The 24725-nt window shown below is 43.7% G+C and overlaps 1 protein-coding gene across 4 annotated transcripts in view; it reads left to right on the top strand.

Moving 5' to 3' along the window:
* The window catches only part of ELMO1 (engulfment and cell motility 1), a 522734-nt gene that overhangs the window by 435398 nt on the left and 62611 nt on the right, over nt 1-24725 (top strand). For all 4 annotated transcript variants that reach the window (XM_077269247.1, XM_077269246.1, XM_077269248.1 and 1 more), the window contains 2 exons: nt 13123-13286; nt 22162-22274. In XM_077269247.1, the coding sequence (XP_077125362.1) occupies nt 13123-13286; nt 22162-22274 (277 nt within the window). The remainder of the gene's footprint in view (nt 1-13122; nt 13287-22161; nt 22275-24725) is intronic.

The following is a 24725-nucleotide window of genomic DNA, read 5'->3' as shown; positions in this document are numbered from 1 at the left end:
GACGCATTGTGAGGGGAATGCACAACAGAAGTGTGAAAGAGGCCTAATCCCATCTATCACTGATGACCAGTGGTTGAAGCACTGGAAGTGCATACAATGGTGTCTCCAGCAGTAAATAACAAATTAATTCAATTATATATAATCTACTAATCCTATTTAACCCCGAGTAGACTACATAAATTCGGTAGAAGAGTAAATGATGAATGTCATAGATGTGGGGAGGAGGGAGCGGATTTTTGGCATCTCATTTGGGATTGTACAATCATAAGAAGATATTGGAAGGATGTGATTTTTACACTAGAAAGGATACTTGGGATTCCTGTTGAATGTAGTCCAGAGCTGTGTGTTGGGTGTTGTGGATGACGAAATGTGGACTCATTATGACAGAATATTTCTCAGAGAGGCACTGTTTATGGCTAGGAAAGCGATAGCGCTGAGGTGGATGGGGGGAAAGTCTCCTTCAATCAATCAGTGGAAAAAATTAGTGAACGATATAATTCTATATGAGAACATATTATACAGGAACAGAGGTTGTCCCCAGAAATTTCATAGAATTTGGGAAAGGTGGGGTGACTCACCCTTAACACACCTAGCCCCTGATGCTGTGATTTCCTGAACCGCGAGATGTAATCCCTAAGGCTTTTTTTTTCAGTGCATGAACGTGATGCTCTATGTGGACTCAGGAATATTTGCTTATTATAACCTGAAATATTACGTTATCAGAACCTTAATACAGAACTTCTTGGTTGATGGTGCAATGCTCCTGAGAATACGTTATGTTTAATGTTTTATTTTACTTATTTTATTTGTTTGTTTTGTCATTTAAAGTATGATTTTACTATTGATATTGTGGATGATGATTTGATAGATTACTCTGATTTTACACTGCAATGTCACATGCCTGTTTTATTATTTTGTGGAATCTTTCAATAAAAAGAGTTTAAAAAAAAGATTCTATGTAGATGAGAAAGGAAAAGAGAGAGAGGGACTCTATCTAGCGCCTCCTTCCTCTGCCAAACTTCCCTTTACATATATTGGGCAGCAAGTAACAGCCATTAGGTTCCCTTAAGGGGGGGATAATTGTTATGGTTCTCAATGGCAAGAGAACATAGCCCAGCATACATAGGAACTAGCTCTTGGAAGGATGGAAACTTAAACTGACCATGAACTAAACCTGCCGCACAACTAACAGTAGCCGGGTAGCGTAGCCTGCGTTTTATCCCTAGACGCCCAGCGCCGGCCGGAGGACTAACTAATCCTGGCAGAGGAAAATATAGTCCTGGCTCACCTCTAGAGAAATTTCCCCGAAAGGCAGACAGAGGCCCCCACATATATTGGCGGTGATTTAAGATGAAAATGACAAACGTAGTATGAAAATAGGTTTAGCAAAATCGAGGTCCGCTTACTAGATAGCAGGAAGACAGAAAGGGTACTTTCATGGTCAGCTGAAAACCCTATCAATACACCATCCTGAAATTACTTTAAGACTCTAGTATTAACTCATAACATCAGAGTGGCAATTTCAGATCACAAGAGCTTTCCAGACACAGAAACGAAACTGCAGCTGTGAACTGGAACAAAATGCAAAAAACAAACAAGGACAAAAGTCCGACTTAGCTGGAAGTTGTCTGGTAGCAGGAACATGCACAGAAAGGCTTCTGATTACAATGTTGACCGGCATGGAAGTGACAGAGGAGCAAGGTTAAATAGCGACTCCCACATCCTGATGGGAACAGGTGAACAGAGGGGATGATGCACACAAGTTCAATTCCACCAGTGGCCACCGGGGGAGGCCAAAATCCAATTTCACAACAGTACCCCCCCCTCAAGGAGGGGGCACCGAACCCTCACCAGAACCACCAGGGCGATCAGGATGAGCCCTATGAAAGGCACGGACCAGATCGGAGGCATGAACATCAGAGGCAGTCACCCAAGAATTATCCTCCTGACCGTATCCCTTCCATTTGACCAGATACTGGAGTTTCCGTCTGGAAACACGGGAGTCCAAGATTTTTTCCACAACGTACTCCAACTCGCCCTCAACCAACACCGGAGCAGGAGGCTCAACGGAAGGCACAACCGGTACCTCATACCTGCGCAACAATGACCGATGAAAAACATTATGAATAGAAAAAGATGCAGGGAGGTCCAAACGGAAGGACACAGGGTTAAGAATCTCCAATATCTTGTACGGGCCGATGAACCGAGGCTTAAACTTAGGAGAAGAAACCCTCATAGGGACAAAACGAGAAGACAACCACACCAAGTCCCCGACACAAAGCCGAGGACCAACCCGACGCCGGCGGTTGGCAAAAAGCTGAGTCTTCTCCTGGGACAACTTCAAATTGTCCACCACCTGCCCCCAAATCTGATGCAACCTCTCCACCACAGCATCCACTCCAGGACAATCCGAAGATTCCACCTGACCGGAGGAAAATCGAGGATGAAACCCCGAATTACAGAAAAAAGGAGACACCAAGGTGGCAGAGCTGGCCCGATTATTGAGGGCAAACTCCGCTAAAGGCAAAAAAGCAACCCAATCATCCTGATCTGCAGACACAAAACACCTCAAATATGTCTCCAAAGTCTGATTCGTCCGCTCGGTCTGGCCATTAGTCTGAGGATGGAAAGCAGACGAGAAAGACAAATCTATGCCCATCCTAGCACAGAATGCCCGCCAAAATCTAGACACGAATTGGGTTCCTCTGTCAGAAACGATATTCTCCGGAATACCATGCAAACGAACCACATTTTGAAAAAACAGAGGAACCAACTCGGAAGAAGAAGGCAACTTAGGCAGGGGAACCAAATGGACCATCTTAGAGAAACGGTCACACACCACCCAGATGACAGACATCTTCTGAGAAACAGGAAGATCCGAAATAAAATCCATCGAGATGTGCGTCCAAGGCCTCTTCGGGATAGGCAAGGGCAACAACAATCCACTAGCCCGAGAACAACAAGGCTTGGCCCGAGCACAAACGTCACAAGACTGCACAAAGCCTCGTACATCTCGTGACAGGGAAGGCCACCAGAAGGACCTTGCCACCAAGTCCCTGGTACCAAAGATTCCAGGATGACCTGCCAACGCAGAAGAATGAACCTCAGAAATGACTTTACTGGTCCAATCATCAGGAACAAACAGTCTACCAGGTGGGCAACGATCAGGTCTATCCGCCTGAAAATCCTGCAAGGCCCGCCGCAGGTCTGGAGAAACGGCAGACAATATCACTCCATCCTTAAGGATACCTGTAGGTTCAGAATTACCAGGGGAGTCAGGCTCAAAACTCCTAGAAAGGGCATCCGCCTTAACATTCTTAGAACCCGGTAGGTATGACACCACAAAATTAAACCGAGAGAAAAACAACGACCAGCGCGCCTGTCTAGGATTCAGGCGTCTGGCGGACTCAAGATAAATTAAATTTTTGTGGTCGGTCAATACCACCACCTGATGTCTAGCCCCCTCAAGCCAATGACGCCACTCCTCAAAAGCCCACTTCATGGCCAAAAGCTCCCGATTCCCAATATCATAATTCCGCTCGGCGGGCGAAAATTTACGAGAAAAAAAAGCACAAGGTTTCATCACGGAGCAGTCGGAACTTCTTTGCGACAAAACCGCCCCAGCTCCGATTTCAGAAGCGTCGACCTCAACCTGAAAAGGAAGAGCAACATCAGGCTGACGCAACACAGGGGCGGAAGAAAAGCGGCGCTTAAGCTCCCGAAAGGCCTCCACAGCAGCAGGGGACCAATCAGCAACATCAGCACCCTTCTTAGTCAAATCAGTCAATGGTTTAACAACATCAGAAAAACCAGCAATAAATCGACGATAAAAGTTAGCAAAGCCCAAAAATTTCTGAAGACTCTTAAGAGAAGAGGGTTGCGTCCAATCACAAATAGCCCGAACCTTGACAGGATCCATCTCGATGGAAGAGGGGGAAAAAATGTATCCCAAGAAGGAAATCTTTTGAACCCCAAAAACGCACTTAGAACCCTTCACACACAAGGAATTAGACCGCAAAACCTGAAAAACCCTCCTGACCTGCTGGACATGAGAGTCCCAGTCATCCGAAAAAATCAGAATATCATCCAGATACACGATCATAAATTTATCCAAATAATCACGGAAAATGTCATGCATAAAGGACTGAAAGACTGAAGGGGCATTTGAAAGGCCAAAAGGCATCACCAAATACTCAAAGTGGCCCTCGGGCGTATTAAATGCGGTTTTCCACTCATCCCCCTGCTTAATTCGCACCAAATTATACGCCCCACGGAGATCTATCTTAGAGAACCACTTGGCCCCCTTTATGCGAGCAAACAAATCAGTCAGCAGTGGCAACGGATATTGATATTTAACCGTGATTTTATTCAAAAGCCGATAATCAATACACGGCCTCAAAGAGCCATCTTTCTTAGACACAAAGAAAAAACCGGCTCCTAAGGGAGATGACGAAGGACGAATATGTCCCTTTTCCAAGGACTCCTTTATATATTCTCGCATAGCAGCATGTTCAGGCACAGACAGATTAAATAAACGACCCTTAGGGTATTTACTACCCGGAATCAAATCTATGGCACAATCGCACTCCCGGTGCGGAGGTAATGAACCAAGCTTAGGTTCTTCAAAAACGTCACGATAGTCAGACAAGAATTCAGGAATCTCAGAGGGAATAGATGACAAAATGGAAACCAAAGGTACGTCCCCATGCATCCCCTTACATCCCCAGCTTAACACAGACATAGCGTTCCAGTCGATGACTGGGTTATGAGATTGCAGCCATGGCAATCCAAGCACCAACACATCATGTAGATTATACAGCACAAGAAAGCGAATAATCTCCTGATGATCCGGATTAATTCGCATAGTTACTTGTGTCCAGTATTGTGGTTTATTACTAGCCAATGGGGTGGAGTCAATCCCCTTCAGAGGTATAGGAGTTTCAAGAGGCTCTAAATCATACCCACAGCGTTTGGCAAAGGACCAATCCATAAGACTCAAAGCGGCGCCAGAGTCGACATAGGCATCCGCGGTAATAGATGATAAAGAACAAATCAGGGTCACAGATAGAATAAACTTAGACTGAAAAGTGCCAATTGAAACTGACTTATCAAGCTTCTTAGTACGCTTAGAGCATGCTGATATAACATGAGTTGAATCTCCACAATAAAAGCACAACCCATTTTTTCGTCTAAAATTCTGCCGTTCGCTTCTGGACAGAATTCTATCACATTGCATATTCTCTGGCGTCTTCTCGGTAGACACCGCCAAATGGTGCACAGGTTTGCGCTCCCGCAGACGTCTATCGATCTGGATAGCCATTGTCATGGACTCATTCAGACCCGCAGGCACAGGGAACCCCACCATAACATCCTTAACGGCATCAGAGAGACCCTCTCTGAAATTCGCCGCCAGGGCGCACTCATTCCACTGAGTAAGCACAGACCATTTACGGAATTTTTGGCAGTATATTTCAACTTCATCTTGCCCCTGAGATAGGGACATCAAGGCTTTTTCCGCCTGAAGCTCTAAATGAGGTTCCTCATAAAGCAACCCCAAGGCCAGAAAAAACGCATCCACATTGAGCAACGCAGGATCCCCTGGAGCCAATGCAAAAGCCCAATCTTGAGGGTCGCCCCGGAGCAAGGAAATCACAATCCTGACCTGCTGAGCAGGATCTCCAGCAGAGCGAGATTTCAGGGACAAAAACAACTTGCAATTATTTTTGAAATTTTGAAAGCAAGATCTATTCCCCGAGAAAAATTCAGGCAAAGGAATTCTAGGTTCAGATATAGGAACATGAACAACAAAATCTTGTAAATTTTGAACTTTCGTGGTGAGATTATTCAAACCTGCAGCTAAACTCTGAATATCCATTTTAAACAGGTGAACACAGAGCCATTCCAGGATTAGAAGGAGAGAGAGAGAGGAAGGCTGCAATATAGGCAGACTTGCAAGTGATTCAATTGAAAGCACACTCAGAACTGAAGGAAAAAAAAAAAAAAAAAATTTTCAGCAGACTTCTTTTTTCTCTCCTTTCTCTGCCAATTAATTTAACCCTTTGTGGGCCGGTCAAACTGTTATGGTTCTCAATGGCAAGAGAACATAGCCCAGCATACATAGGAACTAGCTCTTGGAAGGATGGAAACTTAAACTGACCATGAACTAAACCTGCCGCACAACTAACAGTAGCCGGGTAGCGTAGCCTGCGTTTTATCCCTAGACGCCCAGCGCCGGCCGGAGGACTAACTAATCCTGGCAGAGGAAAATATAGTCCTGGCTCACCTCTAGAGAAATTTCCCCGAAAGGCAGACAGAGGCCCCCACATATATTGGCGGTGATTTAAGATGAAAATGACAAACGTAGTATGAAAATAGGTTTAGCAAAATCGAGGTCCGCTTACTAGATAGCAGGAAGACAGAAAGGGTACTTTCATGGTCAGCTGAAAACCCTATCAATACACCATCCTGAAATTACTTTAAGACTCTAGTATTAACTCATAACATCAGAGTGGCAATTTCAGATCACAAGAGCTTTCCAGACACAGAAACGAAACTGCAGCTGTGAACTGGAACAAAATGCAAAAAACAAACAAGGACAAAAGTCCGACTTAGCTGGAAGTTGTCTGGTAGCAGGAACATGTGTTGTGAATTTGCTTTTTGCTCCCTCTAGTGGTTACTAGTTTTTTGACTCTGGTTTTTTCTGTCATTCCTTTTATCCGCACCTGGGTCGTTAGTTAGGGGTGTTGCTATATAAGCTCCCTGGACCTTCAGTTCAATGCCTGGCAACGTAGTTATCAGAGCTAGTCTGCTGTGCTCTTGTCTACTGATCCTGGTTCCAGTTATATCAGCTAAGTCTGCCTTTTGCTTTTTGCTATTTGTTTTGGTTTTGTATTTTTGTCCAGCTTGTTCCAAATCTGTATCCTGACCTTTGCTGGAAGCTCTAGGGGGCTGGTGTTCTCCCCCCGGACCGTTAGACGGTTCGGGGGTTCTTGAATTTCCAGTGTGGATTTTGATAGGGTTTTTGTTGACCATATAAGTTACCTTTCTTTATTCTGCTATCAGTAAGCGGGTCTCTCTGTGCTAAACCTGGTTCATTTCTGTGTTTGTCATTTCCTCTTACCTCACCGTTATTATTTGTGGGGGGCTTCTATCCAGCTTTGGGGTCCCCTTCTCTGGAGGCAAGAAAGGTCTTTTGTTTTCCTCTACTAGGGGTAGCTAGATTCTCCGGCTGGAGCGTGTCATCTAGAATCAACGTAGGAATGATCCCCGGCTACTTCTAGTGTTGGCGTTAGGAGTAGATATATGGTCAAACCAGTTACCACTGCCCTATGAGCTGGATTTTTGTATTCTGCAGACTTCCACGTACCTCTGAGACCCTCGCCATTGGGGTCATAACAGTTTGCCAGGCCCGTATTAAATGTTTAATGCATTGCAGAAGAGGGATTATAAGAAAGAAGATTCTGAGTTTTTTTTTTTTTTTTTTTTTCTTCTTCCCCTTTACCTCAGAGTGGCTATGCTTGCTGCAGACATGAATGTCCAGACCTTGATTACAAGTGTGGACCAGCTGGCTACTCGTGTGCAGGGCATACAAGACTATGTTATCAGAAATCCTAGGTCAGAACCTAAAATACCGATTCCTGAACTGTTTTCCGGAGACAGGTTTAAGTTTAGGAATTTCATGAATAATTGTAAATTGTTTTTGTCCCTGAGACCCTGTTCATCTGGAGACTCTGCTCAGCAAGTAAAAATTGTTATTTCGTTCTTACGGGGCGACCCTCAGGATTGGGCTTTTTCGCTGGCGCCAGGAGATCCGGCATTGGCTGATATTGATGCGTTTTTTCTGGCGCTCGGTTTACTTTATGAGGAACCCAATCTTGAGATTCAGGCAGAAAAGGCCTTGCTGGCTATGTCTCAGGGGCAGGACGAGGCTGAAGTGTATTGCCAAAAATTTCGGAAATGGTCCGTGCTGACACATTGGAACGAGTGTGCACTGGCCGCTAATTTTAGAAATGGCCTTTCTGAAGCCATTAAGAATGTTATGGTGGGTTTTCCCATTCCCACAGGTCTGAATGATACTATGGCACTGGCTATTCAAATTGACCGGCGGTTGCGGGAGCGCAAAACCGCAAATTCCCTCATGGTGTTGTCTGAACAGACACCTAATTCGGTGCAATGTGATAGAAAAACCGCAAATTCCCTCATGGTGTTGTCTGAACAGACACCTGATTTAATGCAATGTGATAGAATCCTGACTAGAAATGAGCGGAAAATTCATAGACGCCGGAATGGCTTGTGCTACTACTGTGGTGATTCTACACATGTTATCTCAGCATGCTCTAAACGTATAGCTAAGGTTGTTAGTCCTGTCACCGTTGGTAATTTGCAACCTAAATTTATTCTGTCTGTAACTTTGATTTGCTCACTGTCGTCTTATCCGGTCATGGCGTTTGTAGATTCAGGTGCTGCCCTGAGTCTTATGGATCTGTCATTTGCTAAGCGCTGTGGTTTTACTCTTGAACCATTAGAAAATCCTATTCCTCTTAGGGGTATTGATGCTACGCCATTGGCAGCAAATAAACCGCAGTATTGGACACAGGTTACCATGTGCATGACTCCTGAACACCGCGAGGTGATACGTTTCCTGGTTTTACATAAAATGCATGATTTGGTTGTTTTAGGGCTGCCATGGTTACAGACCCATAATCCAGTCCTGGACTGGAAGGCTATGTCAGTCTCAAGTTGGGGCTGTCGGGGTATTCATGGGGATTCCCTGCCTGTGTCTATTGCTTCTTCTACGCCTTCGGAAGTTCCGGAGTATTTGTCTGATTATCAGGATGTCTTCAGTGAGTCTGAGTCCAGTGCACTGCCTCCTCATAGGGACTGTGACTGTGCTATAGATTTGATCCCAGGCAGTAAATTTCCTAAGGGAAGACTGTTTAATCTGTCGGTACCTGAACATACCGCTATGCGTTCATATATCAAGGAGTCTCTGGAGAAAGGACATATTCGTCCGTCCTCTTCCCCTCTTGGTGCGGGATTCTTTTTTGTGGCAAAAAAGGACGGATCTTTGAGACCTTGTATTGATTATCGGCTTTTAAATAAGATCACTGTCAAATTTCAGTATCCTTTACCGCTGTTGTCTGACTTGTTTGCCCGGATTAAAGGTGCCAAGTGGTTCACCAAGATAGACCTTCGTGGTGCGTACAACCTTGTGCGCATTAAGCAAGGTGATGAATGGAAAACCGCATTCAATACGCCCGAAGGTCATTTTGAGTACTTGGTGATGCCTTTTGGGCTCTCCAATGCGCCTTCAGTTTTTCAGTCCTTTATGCATGACATTTTCCGGAAGTATCTGGATAAATTTTTGATTGTTTATCTGGATGATATTTTGGTTTTTTCTGATAATTGGGATTCGCATGTGGAGCAGGTCAGGTTGGTCTTTAAAATTTTGCGTGAAAATTCTTTGTTTGTCAAGGGCTCAAAGTGTCTCTTTGGTGTACAGAAGGTTCCCTTTTTGGGGTTCATTTTTTCCCCTTCTGCTGTGGAGATGGACCCAGTCAAGGTCCGAGCTATTCTTGATTGGACTCAGCCCTCGTCAGTTAAGAGTCTTCAGAAGTTCTTGGGTTTCGCTAACTTCTACCGTCGTTTTATCGCTAATTTTTCTAGCATTGTGAAACCTTTGACGGATATGACCAAGAAGGGCTCCGATGTAGCTAACTGGGCTCCTGCTGCCGTGGAGGCTTTCCAGGAGTTGAAACGCCGGTTTACTTCGGCGCCTGTTTTGTGCCAGCCCGATGTCTCACTTCCCTTTCAGGTTGAGGTGGATGCTTCAGAGATTGGAGCAGGGGCCGTTTTGTCGCAGAGAGGCCCTGGTTGCTCTGTTATGAAACCTTGTGCCTTTTTCTCTAGGAAGTTTTCGCCTGCCGAGCGAAATTATGATGTGGGCAATCGGGAGTTGTTGGCCATGAAATGGGCATTTGAGGAGTGGCGTCATTGGCTCGAGGGTGCTAAGCATCGTGTGGTGGTCTTGACTGATCACAAAAATCTGATGTATCTCGAGTCTGCTAAACGCCTTAATCCGAGACAGGCCCGCTGGTCATTGTTTTTCTCCCGCTTTGATTTTGTTGTCTCGTATTTACCAGGTTCAAAGAATGTGAAGGCCGATGCTCTTTCTAGGAGCTTTGTGCCTGATGCTCCTGGAGTCGCTGATCCTGTTGGTATTCTTAAAGATGGAGTTTTCTTGTCAGCTATTTCTCCGGATCTGCGACGTGTGTTGCAGAGATTTCAGGCTGATAGGCCTGAGTCTTGTCCACCTGACAGACTGTTTGTCCCGGATAAGTGGACCAGCAGAGTCATTTCCGAGGTTCATTCCTCGGTGTTGGCAGGTCACCCGGGAATTTTTGGCACCAGAGATCTGGTGGCCAGGTCCTTTTGGTGGCCTTCCTTGTCAAGGGATGTGCGGTCATTTGTGCAGTCCTGTGGGACTTGTGCTCGAGCTAAGCCTTGCTGTTCTCGTGCCAGCGGTTTGCTCTTGCCCTTGCCTGTCCCGAAGAGACCTTGGACACATATCTCCATGGATTTCATTTCTGATCTTCCGCTATCTCAGGGCATGTCCGTTATCTGGGTGATATGTGATCGCTTCTCAAAGATGGTCCATTTGGTTCCTTTGCCTAAGCTGCCTTCCTCTTCCGATCTGGTTCCTGTGTTTTTCCAGAACGTGGTTCGTTTGCACGGCATCCCTGAGAATATTGTGTCAGACAGAGGATCCCAGTTCGTTTCCAGGTTCTGGCGATCCTTTTGTAGTAGGATGGGCATTGATTTGTCGTTTTCGTCTGCTTTCCATCCTCAGACTAATGGACAGACGGAGCGAACCAATCAGACTTTGGAGGCTTATTTGAGGTGTTTTGTCTCTGCTGATCAGGACGATTGGGTGACATTCTTGCCGTTGGCTGAGTTTGCCCTTAATAATCGGGCTAGTTCCGCCACCTTGGTTTCGCCTTTTTTCTGCAACTCTGGTTTCCATCCTCGCTTTTCTTCGGGTCATGTGGAGCCTTCTGACTGTCCTGGGGTGGATTCTGTGGTGGATAGGTTGCAGCGGATCTGGAATCATGTGGTGGACAACTTGAAGTTGTCACAGGAGAGGGCTCAGCGCTTTGCCAACCGCCGCCGCGGTGTGGGTCCCCGACTACGCGTTGGGGATTTGGTATGGCTTTCTTCCCGCTTTGTTCCTATGAAGGTCTCCTCTCCCAAATTTAAACCTCGTTTTATTGGGCCTTACAAGATATTGGAAATCCTTAATCCGGTATCTTTTCGTCTGGATCTTCCTGTGTCGTTTGCTATTCACAATGTATTTCATAGGTCCTTGTTGCGGCGGTACATTGTGCCTGTAGTTCCTTCTGCTGAGCCTCCTGCTCCGGTGTTGGTTGAGGGCGAGTTGGAGTACGTGGTGGAGAAGATCTTGGATTCTCGCCTCTCCAGGCGGAGGCTTCAGTACCTGGTCAAGTGGAAGGGCTATGGTCAGGAGGATAATTCCTGGGTGGTCGCCTCTGATGTTCATGCGGCCGATTTAGTTCGTGCCTTTCATGCCGCTCATCCTGATCGCCCTGGTGGTCGTGGTGAGGGTTCGGTGACCCCTCACTAAGGGGGGGGTACTGTTGTGAATTTGCTTTTTGCTCCCTCTAGTGGTTACTAGTTTTTTGACTCTGGTTTTTTCTGTCATTCCTTTTATCCGCACCTGGGTCGTTAGTTAGGGGTGTTGCTATATAAGCTCCCTGGACCTTCAGTTCAATGCCTGGCAACGTAGTTATCAGAGCTAGTCTGCTGTGCTCTTGTCTACTGATCCTGGTTCCAGTTATATCAGCTAAGTCTGCCTTTTGCTTTTTGCTATTTGTTTTGGTTTTGTATTTTTGTCCAGCTTGTTCCAAATCTGTATCCTGACCTTTGCTGGAAGCTCTAGGGGGCTGGTGTTCTCCCCCCGGACCGTTAGACGGTTCGGGGGTTCTTGAATTTCCAGTGTGGATTTTGATAGGGTTTTTGTTGACCATATAAGTTACCTTTCTTTATTCTGCTATCAGTAAGCGGGTCTCTCTGTGCTAAACCTGGTTCATTTCTGTGTTTGTCATTTCCTCTTACCTCACCGTTATTATTTGTGGGGGGCTTCTATCCAGCTTTGGGGTCCCCTTCTCTGGAGGCAAGAAAGGTCTTTTGTTTTCCTCTACTAGGGGTAGCTAGATTCTCCGGCTGGAGCGTGTCATCTAGAATCAACGTAGGAATGATCCCCGGCTACTTCTAGTGTTGGCGTTAGGAGTAGATATATGGTCAAACCAGTTACCACTGCGCTATGAGCTGGATTTTTGTATTCTGCAGACTTCCACGTACCTCTGAGACCCTCGCCATTGGGGTCATAACAAACATGCACAGAAAGGCTTCTGATTACAATGTTGACCGGCATGGAAGTGACAGAGGAGCAAGGTTAAATAGCGACTCCCACATCCTGATGGGAACAGGTGAACAGAGGGGATGATGCACACAAGTTCAATTCCACCAGTGGCCACCGGGGGAGCCCAAAATCCAATTTCACAACAGATAATGATCTTTTGTAATCTGTTTGGCAGAGTAGTTGTGGTCCATTTTTCGTAATTGACTTGTGTTGGGCTTGTCAGGTACTTGTTTTCTTTTTCCTTATTTGAAAGTGCTGATCTATTCTAACAAAATCCCTGCACATAGGAACAATTTAAACATTTTGGTGGAAACCTTTCTCAAATAGATTGTGGTATAAGAATTCTGGAGACATATGTAAAGATTTTTCTCCAGAAATTTTACTACACAGCCACCATTTAATAGCTACAAGCACCTGGTCTTCAAAACTAAAATGTGCAATATTTCCAAATTGGTAGTTATAAAGGTCGACCCAATAGTATATCATAATGTGAAACTAGCAAAAAAAATAATTTGACCGACTTGTACTATGTAAAGTAATTTATACAATAAAACAAAATATCTTGACTGAAGACAACCACTGCCTTTTTATATTGTATTTTGCTGGTTCAGATTGTTTTTGATCTCCATGCTGGAAGGCCAGTACAGTACTTCTATCACTTATCTATTATTTGTTTCTAATAGGTTATGCAAGTTGTAAAAGAACAAATCATGAGAGCACTCACAAACAAGCCGAGTTCTCTGGACCAATTCAAGAGTAGACTACAGAACCTTAGCTACACAGAAATCCTGAAAATACGTCAGTCAGAAAGAATGAACCAGGAAGACTTCCAGTCCCGTCCTATAATGTAAGTAATCCTAATGATGCTAATGATCTGTAAAGCATGAAAATTGTAACTGTGTATGTGTGTATGTATTCTATGCATCGTCCGCATTGAAACTGCAGTACCAAGGATGGATAGACATGTTAATACACTAATACACAAATGATGAAAAGATGGAAATATTTTCAAAAATACAGATAATTTCATATTGAATATGAGCTAGTATAAATGTAAATACTTGACCATCATCAGTGAGGTCACTAATGGGTGTCTGAGGAATGTTCTGCCATCTTTAATGCTCTTGGTCACACACATCATCCAGATCCACTGTTGGCAGCTTCCTTTCCTGTTGGCATCTTAGATGTGCCTGTTGGGAGGCAAGTCACGAGATGCTACATATCTTGGAAACACATTCAGGCCACACAGGCTGCTCACAGTAGCAAGCAACAGGTGGCCGGGTCTTGTCATGCTGAAAAATGGCTCCTTGAATAACTTGGAGTATATATATATATATATATATATATATATATATATATATATATATATATAGTGAGGCAGTGACCCCTGTTACAGCTAAGGGGCGCTGTTTACGCATGCAGATGGATGAAGTCCATAGGTGTGCATGGCAGTCGCAGGTGTAGCTGTGATTGCAATATGAGGCAGTGACTCATGTCACAGGTAGGGGTCGCTGTGTCTTCTCCTCAGGTTGTAAAAAGAAAAAAGAAGAAAAAAGACAAGGCGCCCCCAATGTGTCACACTGTTTAAAAAACACACATACAGTCCTTTGTAGGGAATGTGCTCACCTATTGGTGTTGTGAACCTGGGTCACAACTCCCAAGAAGGCATAATCGTAGCAGCAGGTCTCCACAAGAATCCAAAAGGATGCTGGAGGTAATAGTCTTAGGCGAACTGAAGACCGCGCACACGAGGTAGATTTTAATATATCATATATATATATATCAGATATGCCCTGAAGAAGAGAGCAAGATAGCTCTCGAAACGCGTAGGCTTCAATAAACCACCTTAAAATCTACCTCGTGTGCGCGGTCTTCAGTTCGCCTAAAACTATCTTCTCCTCAGGTTGTGCATGCAGACGGATGGTCCATAGGTGTGCATGGCAGTCACGGATTTCCGATCCGGGTTTTCCATGTGGCTGAAGGCCACAGGTTTGTGTGTGTTTTAACATTTTCGCTGTCTGCACGCCCGCTTTTTGTTGCTGTGATGTCTCAAGGTATTAGTATTCAGTCTGTTTACCCTTGGTATTTCCCTTAATGTCAGAGCATTATAGCCGAGCACGTTGAGGCCCTAATATTTATACCTGCAGCCAATGTGGTTTTCTACTATTTCACATATGACTATTTACCACTGGCTGTTGTAATTTACGGTATTTATGGGGGTTTTTTTGCGTGGTGTGCAGCAGTGATTAGTATTATTTCTGTGTCGTCTTCAGCGCAATTCTTTTTACATCTTGTGCACTGTTCTTTTCAGCTGTTTCCATGCCTGTGCACTTTGTGTCTTTTTTTGATGTATTTATATACTTACTTATAGTCTTTTTCAATAAATTTATATTCATAAATTACCCTTGTCTGTTATGGATTTCATGTATTAATTTTTGTATTATTTACTGACATAGTTACATGAGTTATCCATTTATGCACTGAGTTGATCCTCGGTGTTGTCTTTCTCTTTCTTTGGTTTATTTGTGTGTGTGTTAACAGCCCTGCAGTAAGAGGTATGGGTGTGTCAGGTGTGAGGTGCAACCTCAGTTTCAGTCTGGTGTGTGCTGGTGTGCAAAGCAGAGGCCTGCAGAGCGCTGGCTGGGTGCCAGCACCCAGGGCAGCTGAATAGCCTGGCACCCGCAGCGTACACAGGGATGCAAGTTGTCCATGGTACTGGTCTTGGATGTGGACAGTCCTGTCCCCGGAGGTGGATGTCCTGTGCCCGAAAGAGATGGATGTGGACAGTCCTGTGCCCGGAGGTGGATGTCCTGTGCCCGAAGGAGTCAGATGTGGAGAGTCCTGTGCCCGGAGGTGGATGTCCTGTGCCCGAAAAAGACGTATGTGTACAGCTCTGTGCCCGGAGGTGGATGCCCTGTGCCCGAAAGAAGACTAGCATGTGTAACGATTGCAAACAGGTGGATATGGTGCCCGGATGCTATCCGGAAGATATCCTGGGCTGTGTACGGCTGTGTGAGTAAAGAGACTGTGATACAGTGATGCAGGACACCCACGGGAACTAGTCGGAGGTGGCTGGCGTGTGTAGTCTCTGCAACATATGAGGCTCTGTATATAGAGACTGTAATATGGCGTGCGGTCGCCCAGGGAAACGACACGGGAAGTATGGCTTGTTTAGGGACTGTAAATCTAAAGCCATATGATATGTATTGCTATGAACTGATGTGAACTGAACACTGATAATATACACTGAAGTTATATGCATTTGTGTGAATTGGACTTGGAATTCTGTGAAGACACATTACAGAGACTTTGTATTGGAACTTTGTGGATCACTGCCTCTTAACTGCGTACGATGCTACTGCAGCCTTATAATATATATATATATATATATACAGTGCCTACAAGTAGTATTCAACCCCCTGCAGATTTAGCAGGTTTAATAAGATGCAAATAAGTTAGAGCCTTCAAACTTCAAACAAGAGCAGGATTTATGAACAGATGCATAAATCTTACAAACCAAAAAGTTTTGTTGCTCAGTTAAATTTTTATAAATTTTAAACATAAAAGTGTGGGTCAATTATTATTCAACCCCTAGGTTTAATATTTTGTGGAATAACCTTTGTTTGCAATTACAGCTAATAATCGTCTTTTATAAGACCTGATCAGGCCGGCACAGGTCTCTGGAGTTATCTTGGCCCACTCCTCCATGCAGATCTTCTCCAAGTTATCTAGGTTCTTTGGGTGTCTCATGTGGACTTTAATCTTGAGCTCCTTCCACAAGTTTTCAATTGGGTTAAGGTCAGGAGACTGACTAGGCCACTGCAACACCTTGATTTTTTGCCTCTTGAACCAGGGAATGGTTTTCTTGGCTGTGTGCTTTGGGTCGTTGTCTTGTTGGAAGATGAAATGACGACCCATCTTAAGATCCTTGATGGAGGAGCGGAGGTTCTTGGCCAAAATCTCCAGGTAGGCCATGCTATCCATCTTCCCATGGATGCAGACCCGATGGCCAGGCCCCTTGGCTGAGAAACAGCCCCACAGCATGATGCTGCCACCACCATGCTTGACTGTAGGGATGGTATTCTTGGGGTCGTATGCAGTGCCATCCAGTCTCCAAACGTCACGTGTGTGGTTGGCACCAAAGATCTCGATCTTGGTCTCATCAGACCAGAGAACCTTGAACCAGTCAGTCTCAGAGTCCTCCAAGTGATCATGAGCAAACTGTAGACGAGCCTTGACATGACGCTTTGAAAGTAAAGGTACCTTACGGGCTCGTCTGGAACGGAGACCATTGCGGTGGAGTACGTTACTTATGGTATTGACTGAAACCAATGTCCCCACTGCCATGAGATCTTCCCGGAGCGCCTTCCTTGTTGTCCTTGGATTAGCCTTGACTCTTCGGACAAGCCTGGCCTCGGCACGGGAGGAAACTTTCAAAGGCTGTCCAGGCCGTGGAAGGCTAACAGTAGTTCCATAAGCCTTCCACTTCCCGATGATGCTCCCAACAGTGGAGACAGGTAGGCCCAACTCCTTGGAAAGGGTTTTGTACCCCTTGCCAGCCTTGTGACCCTCCACGATCTTGTCTCTGATGGCCTTGGAATGCTCCTTTGTCTTTCCCATGTTGACCATGTTTGAGTGCTGTTCACAAGTTTGGGGAGGGTCTTAAATAGTCAGAAAAGGCTGGAAAAAGAGATAATTAATCCAAACATGTGAAGCTCATTGTTCTTTGTGCCTGAACTACTTCTTAATACTTTAGGGGAACCAAACAGAATTCTGGTGGGTTGAGGGGTTGAATAATAAATGACCCTCTGAAAAAACTTTTCACAATTTAAAAAAAAAATAAACAAAGAAATAACATTCTTTTTTGCTGCAGTGCATTTCACACTTCCAGGCTGATCTACAGTCCAAATGTCACAATGCCAAGTTAATTCCAAATGTGTAAACCTGCTAAATCTGCAGGGGGTTGAATACTACTTGTAGGCACTGTATATATATATATATATATATATATATATATATATATATATACACTCACCGGCCACTTTATTAGGTACACCTGTCCAACTTCTTGTTAACACTTAATTTCTAATCAGCCAATCACATGGCGGCAACTCAGTGCATTTAGGCATGTAGACATAGTTACATAGTTACATAGTTATTAAGGTTGAAGGAAGACTGTAAGTCCATCTAGTTCAACCCATAGCCTAACCTAACATGCCCTAACATGTTGATCCAGGGGAAGGCAAAAAAACCCCATGTGGCAAAGAGTAACTCCACCATGGGGAAAAAAATTCCTTCCCGACTCCACATACGGCAATCAGACTAGTTCCCTGGATCAACGCCTTATCAAGGAATCTAGTGTATATACCCTGTAACATTATACTTTTCCAGAAAGGCATCCAGTCCCCTCTTAAATTTAATTAATGAATCACTCATTACAACATCATACGGCAGAGAGTTCCATGGTCTCACTGCTCTTACAGTAAAGAATCCGCGTCTGTTATTATGCTTAAACCTTCTTTCCTCCAGACGTAGAGGATGCCCCCTTGTCCCTGTCTCAGGTCTATGATTAAAAAGATCATCAGAAAGGTCTTTGTACTGTCCCCTCATATATTTATACATTAAAATAAGATCACCCCTTAGTCTTCGTTTTTCCAAACTAAATAGCCCCAAGTGTAATAACCTATCTTGGTATTGCAGACTCCCCAGTCCTCTAATAACCTTGGTCGCTCTTCTCTGCACCCGCTCCAGTTCAGCTATGTCTTTCTTATACACCGGAGACCAGAACTGTGCACAGTATTCTAAGTGTGGTCGAACTAGTGACTTGTATAGAGGTAAAATTATGTTCTCCTCATGAGCATCTATGCCTCTTTTAATACATCCCATTATTTTATTTGCCTTTGTAGCAGCTGCCTGACACTTGCCACTGAATATGAGTTTGTCATCCACCCATACACCCAGGTCTTTTTCATTGACGGTTTTGCCCAGAGTTTTAGAATTAAGCACATAGTTATACATCTTATTACTTCTACCCAAGTGCATGACCTTACATTTATCCCCATTAAAGCTCATTTGCCATTTATCAGCCCAAGCTTCTAGTTTACATAAATCATCCTGTAATATAAAATTGTCCTCCCCTGTATTGATTACCCTGCAGAGTTTAGTGTCATCTGCAAATATTGAAATTCTACTCTGAATGCCCCCTACAAGGTCATTAATAAATATGTTAAAAAGAAGAGGGCCCAATACTGACCCCTGTGGTACCCCACTGCTAACCGTGACCCAGTCCGAGTGTGCTCCATTAATAACCACCCTTTGTTTCCTATCCCTGAGCCAGCTCTCAACCCACTTACACATATTTTCCCCTATCCCCATTACTCTCATTTTATGTAACAACCTTTTATGTGGCACCGTATCAAAAGCTTTGGAAAAGTCCATATATACTACGTCCACTGGGTTCCCTTGGTCCAGTCCGGAACTTACCTCTTCATAGAAGCTGATCAAATTAGTCTGACATGAACGGTCCCTAGTAAACCCGTGCTGATACTGGGTCATGAGGTTATTTCTCTTCAGATACTCCAGCATAGCATCCCTTAGAATGCCCTCCAGGATTTTACCCACAGTAGAGGTTAAGCTTACTGGCCTATAATTACCGAGTTCAGTTTTTGCCCCTTTTTTGAATATTGGCACCACATTTGCTATACGCCAGTCCTGTGGTACAGACCCTGTTATTATGGACTCTTTAAAGATTAAAAATAATGGTCTATCAATGACTGTACTTAGTTCCTGCAGTACTCGGGGGTGTATCCCATCCAACATGGACAAGACAATCTCCTGCAGTTCAAACCGAGCATCAGTATGGGGAAGAAAGGTGATTTGAGTGATTTGAACGTGGCATGGTTGTTGGTGCCAGAAGGGCTGGTCTGAGTATTTCAGAAACTGCTGATCTACTGGGATTTTCACGCACAACCATCTCTAGGGTTTACAGAGAATGGTCCGAAAAAGAAAAAAAATCCAGTGAGCGGCAGTTCTGTGGGCGGAAATGCCTTGTTGATGCCAGAGGTCAGAGGAGAATGGGCAGACTGGTTCGAGCTGATAGAAAGGCAACAGTGACTCAAATCGCCACCCGTTACAACCAAGGTAGGCCTAAGAGCATCTCTGAACGCACAGTGCGTCGAACTTTGAGGCAGATGGGCTACAGCAGCAGAAGACCACACCGGGTACCACTCCTTTCAGCTAAGAACAGGAAACTGAGGCTACAATTTGTACAAGCTCATCGAAATTGGACAGTAGAAGATTGGAAAAACGTTGCTTGGTCTGATGAGTCTCGATTTCTGCTGCGACATTCGGATGGTAGGGTCAGAATTTGGCGTAAACAACATGAAAGCATGGATCCATCCTGCCTTGTATGGAGCATCTTTGGGATGTGCAGCCGACAAATCTGCGGCAACTGTGTGATGCCATCATGTCAATATGGACCAAAATCTCTGAGGAATGCTTCCAGCACCTTGTTGAATCTATGCCACGAAGAATTGAGGCAGTTCTGAAGGCAAAAGGGGGTCCAACCCGTTACTAGCATGGTGTACCTAATAAAGTGGCCGGTGAGTGTATATATATATATATATATATATATAGTCTTTACAAACCCTGATAATTAGAAGTATTCTTCTAGTAATTTATCCTGAAAAAATGTATATAATAATGAGTGGGCCACTACAGCATGAACACCTGCCCAGTTTTTGTAGAATTATGTATGTATGAATAGTTTTAGGGCTTATATCAACATTTGTATTCAGTCTAGATTTTGAAAATACATTTACTTTATAAAATATTCTCAGCTCTGAACATTCTGCCTTTTTGTCTGATGTGACCTTTGCAAAGATCTGTATAATCTCAAAATCTTATTTGAAATTTCATCTATTTTTCCTCAGTGGAAAGTAGAACAGATATTAAACTCGTGTATAAATCTGCTGTAGCCAGAAATGCAAATAAATGTCTGCGCATGAAAATGTAGAATTTCTTTGTACCTGATCATGATAGATTTAGACAATTGACATAACAGAAAATATTTTTTTAATTTGTTTTCGTCCTGGTCTGCCTGGAGTTTCTGTTACGGTCCTGTTAGGGTTGGCGGAACGCACCGAGTGTGTATATATATATATATATATATATATATATATAATAGATAATTTTATAAATGTGCTTCTTCTATTTGCTTTACCTCACAGAAAGCAGCAGCTGTGATCCTGTGCTGTCCTGTCTGTATACTCTCTCTTGCTTCCTCACCTGCTCAGGAAATGTGGTACACTTAGACCACCATGTTCCTGCACAGTCCCAGTCATTACAGCGGGGACACATTTCCGAGGTTATCTCAGCACAGGGACATTTGTTTTAACCCATCTTGTGGAGCTTCTTTTTTTTTTCAAGATCTATTGATTAAAATGTACCTTGTTCATGTGAAAATTCCTTTAAGCGTATATTTCACTAGATTGTTATTGATGAATCCTTCAGATAGGTCAGCAATATCAGATCATAAGGAGCCTGATCCCCAACACCCACACTAATTAGCTGATATAAACTCTGGCAACGGCCGGATGTAGGACACGATAGGTAGTGGAACACCACTGCTCCATCAAACAGTTTAGTGGCCACTGCCGGGTGCTTCAGAGTAGCTCCTACTAGTGCTTTTAGAAAAAATCACAAGCTATTATCTGTGCCCTTTACAGCCTTCAGTGAAGAGGGGGCTGCAAGAACTTTTCTTCATGTTACCACCCTGCTTACCAATCATAGATTATATGTGCTCTCTGTTATATTTGGACTGGAGGTCAGTGTTTGAGAAGATCAGCAGTCCTACATCCAATCAACCTCTACCCCAATCAGGATTTTTCTCATCTCTGTTAACTCGGATGTTTTCTGACATCCTGATCATGTAGACTTGGAACCTCAGTATTTAGTTCTGGTGAACATGTAAATTCTTCACATCTTTTACATTTATTTTCTCTTTTGCATCTTGGCTCTACCTATGACAAAGTTTAGCCATGAACATTATTTCTTAAGTATTTTTTTAACATTTTTACATTTTAATGTAAATTACGTGAAGGTACTGTATGTAAAGTGTTGGGTGGTATTTTTGCATTGTATCAGATGTCTTTTTTTAAAGGGGTTTTCCTGAATTGACTTATTTTTATTATTCAATGTAACCTACAGAGTTACTGTAAACAAATTTGTAATAGACTGATAAAGGAACATTTACTCTGGCCAATCATCGAGAAATGAGTTCTCGTTTCCTAACTATCTGCCAGTGTAAACAGACTGCAATATGCTGAATCAATGGGTAAAATTATTTTTCAGCTTTGCTACAAGTTATCACTCACAGTAGAACATCATAACATGTAAACCGGACATGTGCTTCTGAGAACGACAGTCCATGCACATAGATTAATCATATTACCGATTGTTGAACTTTCAACTGACTGCCTGTGATTAGAGGATCCAACCCCACCATTCTCTTCTTTACACAGCACTATGGTGCACTAAATTTCCGTGAATAACTGGCACAGATGGAACTTTGCCATCTCTTTGTGCAACGACATTTGGTTGCAAAATATTACTGTATAATTGTCATTGGGAAATGTCCATCAGTTTGTGTAATATTCAAATAGCCATTGCCCAGATAACCATTATGGCTCTCATCATGTCTGTCCTTTTTTATCAATGCATAGGGAACTGAAAGAGAAGATTCAGCCGGAAATCTTAGAACTTATTAAACAACAGCGACTTAACCGGCTTGTTGAAGGAACCTGCTTCAGAAAACTGAACAGTCGGAGACGACAAGGTAGGTTTTAGTCAAGTGTAGAGCTCTTTTCTCACCATGTTTTAGAGTATCTCTAGCTTTCTATGGTTAAAATCTGTGAAAAAGAAGTCTGGCACATATTTCACATTTCATTGTATTATAGGAAAATGAATTGAAGCACATGGCCTACATTTGTCCAAGTAACATCAACATAATACTCATACAAATTTTGTTGTAAAACGTATAGAGAATACCAACGCTCTTGGGCTGATTTCTTTAGATTTTGTGAATTCTACTTAAGCATTTCTCCACACAGAAATAAAAATGTGCAGCAGCTTAAAAAAAAAAAGTAACCAGAACCTGATGGATCTGAGCATAGGAATTTAATAACGGCCAAAGGGTGTGAAACTGACACAAATTTTGGTTTTCATAAAGTATGCTGCTTAAGATGTTTTTGAACCTTTAGTCTCTGCAAAATGTCCATGTAGCTAACGTGTCAGACAGATGAATGACCAATTTGTATAAAGTTCACCTCGCCCATTGATATAGTCTCTAGAGGTTATCAGCTTTTCACTAGTTTCAAACCGTAATATATTCTTAAATCGACCACTGGTCTAATGACCTGAATTGAAAGCCTTTTAGGTTCTGTGTTTGGGACTCTTATTTGTTATTTGGGCACATAGTTATGCCCTCATTGCTCTAAATTAGAATTAACCTTTGGATGTAAAAGAGAATGTCCCATCATTGATAGCAAAAAATATATTGTAAAAGGGTGCAACTTTCCATTATACAGTGATTGAACTTTAATTACCGTACATGCAACTGTTGTTCCATTGCCATTTATCTTCATTTCTACATTTGAAGTTTGTTAAATGATATAGAACAGCTTTGTTGCACTTCTCTCTATAACCCTTAATATTTAATGACATGAAATTAGTCTCCTATGGCAGAAGGGTGATTTGAAAGCTGTATTGGAAATTAATTCCTAACAGTATGACTAACCCGTCTAGATGAAATTCTAAGGTGCAGAATACATTTTTCAAATGAAATACAAATCAGGCAGCACGTTTTGATGTTTTCTTGTGCAAGCATCATCCTGTTTCCCCTGGGTCTTTTTTTATTTTTTACATGCAATGAAAAGCTTAACATTTCTAAGGCTTTCTGTGCTGTTTGCTTACTTATTAAAAACATCAGAAGCCATTCTGAAATGGTTCAGTTTATGTGACCTTATTATAAGATGATGTTAGATATGAGGTCAGTGCGATGGACACCTATACATACTAAATGTAAATCATCTAGTAAACGTTGGTGAAAGTTTATAAAACATATTCTAGGCTTAAAGAGAACCTTTCAGCATGATTTAGCAATGTAAAGACATGGATTAATGACACTGTTATACTGATTAAATTGACACCCTTAGTAAAGAAATCCGCGTTGTGGTTGTTCTTTAATCCGCATTTGAAGTTTTTTGGGTAATTAGCTTGGCGTGCATAGGCGCAGGACTGTGTATATGGTTTTTGCGCCTGCCCCAGCTCCTCTACCTGACTCTGGTGTCTGTGGACTGCATTATGTCTGACCTGCCTCTTTTGAAGTGTTGCATATACGCTGTCTTTTCCATGGGTGGCACGTGCACAGATGGATCTCCTGGTGGTCTCTAATAAAATGATGGCAGCGCATGTGCAGATTGAAATCTTGTCTCAATGACGTCCTTTAGAGATTTACCATATTTTTCAGACTATAAAACGCACCAGACCATAAGACGCACCCCACATTTTCAGAAGGAAAATCGGGAAAAAATATAATGCGTCAAATGGGGGTCCGTCTTCCAGTCCGAATTCAGCTTACCCTAGGGGGGATCGGCAGCGCTGGTAGAGCGGGGTCACAGGGGTATTTGGTGGTCTAGCGATGATATAACCCAGACTCGTGTCGTGTGGCAGGGTCAGAGGTGCTCGGTGATGCGGGGGCTCCCGACGACATTTTGTGAAAGCCCAGAGCCCCCGCACATCCATTGCTGCAATGTGGTGGTCTTCGAGAAAACCCATCCCAGGAAGGTGAAGCAGGTTTAGCGGTGCTCGGTGGTGCTGGGGCTACAGCGACATTTTGTGAAACCCCAGAGCCCCCGCACTTCTATTGCCTCGATGCTGTGGCCTCTGGGAAAATGGCCGCAAGAGGCGGCGCATGCGCAGATTGAGAACTCTGCACCGAGATCTCATCCCGAGGCAGATTGAGATCTCGGCACTGAGATCTTTTCTGAGATCTCGGCACCGAGATCTTGTCTCCCGAGAACTCAATTTGCGCATGCGCTGCCTTCGGCGGCCATTTTCCTGGAGGACACAGTATCGAGGCAATGGAAGTGCAGGGGCTCCAGGCTTTCACAAAATGTCACCGGAGCCCCCACACCACCGAGCACCGCCGAACCTGTCTCACCAGCCTGGGATGGGAGTGAGATCATCGCCCTGCAGCATCGGACCAAGAATCGCCCGACTCCTGCTG

Source organism: Ranitomeya variabilis, chromosome 6, assembly GCF_051348905.1.
Source record: "Ranitomeya variabilis isolate aRanVar5 chromosome 6, aRanVar5.hap1, whole genome shotgun sequence".
NCBI lineage: Eukaryota > Metazoa > Chordata > Amphibia > Anura > Dendrobatidae > Ranitomeya > Ranitomeya variabilis.
Note: the sequence above shows the minus strand (reverse complement) of the source record. Positions and strands in the feature narration are given on the sequence as shown.